The sequence below is a fragment of the Pygoscelis adeliae genome, unplaced genomic scaffold (assembly GCF_000699105.1).
Source record: "Pygoscelis adeliae isolate BGI_AS28 unplaced genomic scaffold, ASM69910v1 Scaffold850, whole genome shotgun sequence".
Classification (NCBI taxonomy): Eukaryota; Metazoa; Chordata; class Aves; order Sphenisciformes; family Spheniscidae; genus Pygoscelis; species Pygoscelis adeliae.
In genome coordinates this window covers 2,445-2,900 of record NW_008823882.1, presented here as the reverse complement: position 1 = coordinate 2,900, position 456 = coordinate 2,445, and the positions used below count along the sequence as shown (strand labels likewise).

Genomic DNA, 456 nt, shown 5'->3' with positions numbered 1-456 from the left:
CCCCCCCCCCCCCCGCCCCCGGAGCCTGGGAAGCGGTCGGTGCTGCATGGGCTGAGCTCTGCACCTTCACCTGAATATTCTCACTAACCTTCTGCTTTCTTGCAACGTTTAGGTCTCGAAAGCATCTTCTGAGCTAATGAATTACTGCGAGCAACATGCCAGGAACGACCCGCTGCTGGTTGGAGTGCCCGCTTCGGAGAATCCTTTTAAGGACAAAAAGCCTTGTATCATCCTATAGCTTTCCTCGCTCCGGCGCGTGCGATCTCTCAGGCAGGGCACCGTTCTCCATCGACTGAAACCAAGCTACAAACTTACAACTGCGCCGAGGGGTAAACACTAAATGTGGATTCAAATAGAACTTAAATCTCAAAAAAACAAAACAAAACAAAACAAAATTGCAAGTGGTTTAGGGGCAGGGGGTCTGCTCGCGGGCGGGTGCCACACTGAGAGGGGTCA

General features: G+C 52.4%; 1 protein-coding gene across 14 annotated transcripts in view; it reads left to right on the top strand.

Annotated features, from left to right (window-relative positions):
• Positions 1–456, top strand: part of GNG7 (guanine nucleotide binding protein (G protein), gamma 7) — a 60,464-nt gene extending 60,008 nt beyond the window's left edge. For all 14 annotated transcript variants that reach the window (XM_009334594.1, XM_009334616.1, XM_009334690.1 and 11 more), the window contains one exon: positions 113–456. In XM_009334594.1, the coding sequence (XP_009332869.1) occupies positions 113–238 (126 nt within the window). In that variant the 3' untranslated portion in view covers positions 239–456. The remainder of the gene's footprint in view (positions 1–112) is intronic.